The sequence below is a fragment of the Chiloscyllium plagiosum genome, unplaced genomic scaffold, assembly GCF_004010195.1.
Source record: "Chiloscyllium plagiosum isolate BGI_BamShark_2017 unplaced genomic scaffold, ASM401019v2 scaf_58248, whole genome shotgun sequence".
In the NCBI taxonomy this organism is placed as follows: domain Eukaryota; kingdom Metazoa; phylum Chordata; class Chondrichthyes; order Orectolobiformes; family Hemiscylliidae; genus Chiloscyllium; species Chiloscyllium plagiosum.
In genome coordinates, this window is record NW_025133880.1 from 1 (window position 1) to 1166 (window position 1166).

Genomic DNA, 1166 nt, shown 5'->3' on the forward strand with positions numbered 1-1166 from the left:
GCACCTATATTAATAAAACAAATCAATTTTTTTTAAAAAGTTAAGCCAAGGTCCATCTTTATTCAATTCATGGCTCATGAGTTCCCCAAGGTTCAGGAACCACATTCTCCATTGCTGCAGAAAGCAGACATCATATTCGCTGAATCTCGGGCCAAACCACCTTGCGGCTGCAGACACAGCAGAAACCACCTCAAGGACCCACCTTGGTGCTGCAGACACAGCAGAAACCACCTCAAAGACCCACCTTGCTGCTGCAGACACAGCAGAAACCACCTCAAAGACCCACCTTGCTGCTGCAGACACAGCAGAAACCATCTCAAGGACCCACCTTGCTGCTGCAGACACTGCAGAAACCATCTCAAGGGCCCACCTTGCTGCTGCAGACACTGCAGAAACCATCTCAAGGACCCACCTTGCTGCTGCAGACACCGCAGAAACCACCTCAGGGACCCACCTTGCTGCTGCAGACACAGCAGAAACCACCTCAGGGACCCACCTTGCTGCTGCAGACACTGCAGAAACCACCTCAGGGACCCACCTTGGTGCTGCAGACACTGCAGAAACCACCTCAAAGACCCACCTTGCTGCTTCAGACACAGCAGAAACCACCTCAAGGGACCCACCTAGCTGCTGCAGTCACAGCAGATACCACCTCAAGGACCCACCTTGCTGCTGGAGACACCGCAGAAACCACCTCAAAGACCCACCTTGGTGCTGCAGGCACAGCAGAAACCACTCAAAGACCCACCTTGCTGCTGGAGACACTGCATAAACCACCTCAAGGACCCACCTTGCTGCTGCAGACACTGCAGAAACCACCTCAAGGACCCACCTTGCTGCTGAAGGCACAGTTGACTCTACCTGGCATATTAATGAGTATCTTCTCATGATCAATTGTTTGTAAAGGATTTATTAATCCTCATTTATTTAATGTTCATTTATTTAAAACAGGAAACATAAATTATATTGTGGACATTACTGCCAGTCAACTGATTTCTATGTCCAGCTTGCGGACTAGCTGTACAGCAGTCTAACTGCAGGCAGGATCACAATACACAGCAACATCAAACCACAGAGAAACCAACAGAGAAAGAGCCGGGTGCAGCAAGAGGGAGAGAGAGAGACAGAAAGAGAGACTGAGAGAAAAATTGAGAGTGATAATGAGA

The 1166-nt window shown here is 49.3% G+C and overlaps 1 protein-coding gene across 1 annotated transcript; it reads left to right on the forward strand.

Annotated features, from left to right (window-relative positions):
* Nucleotides 1–173: 173 nt before the first annotated feature.
* Nucleotides 174–890, forward strand: LOC122544925 (proline-rich protein 2-like; the record flags this gene model as incomplete). The annotated part of the gene is made up of 1 exon (XM_043684191.1): nt 174–890. A coding segment is annotated over one exon (717 nt), but the record flags the coding sequence as incomplete, so codon positions are not given.
* Nucleotides 891–1166: the final 276 nt, after the last annotated feature.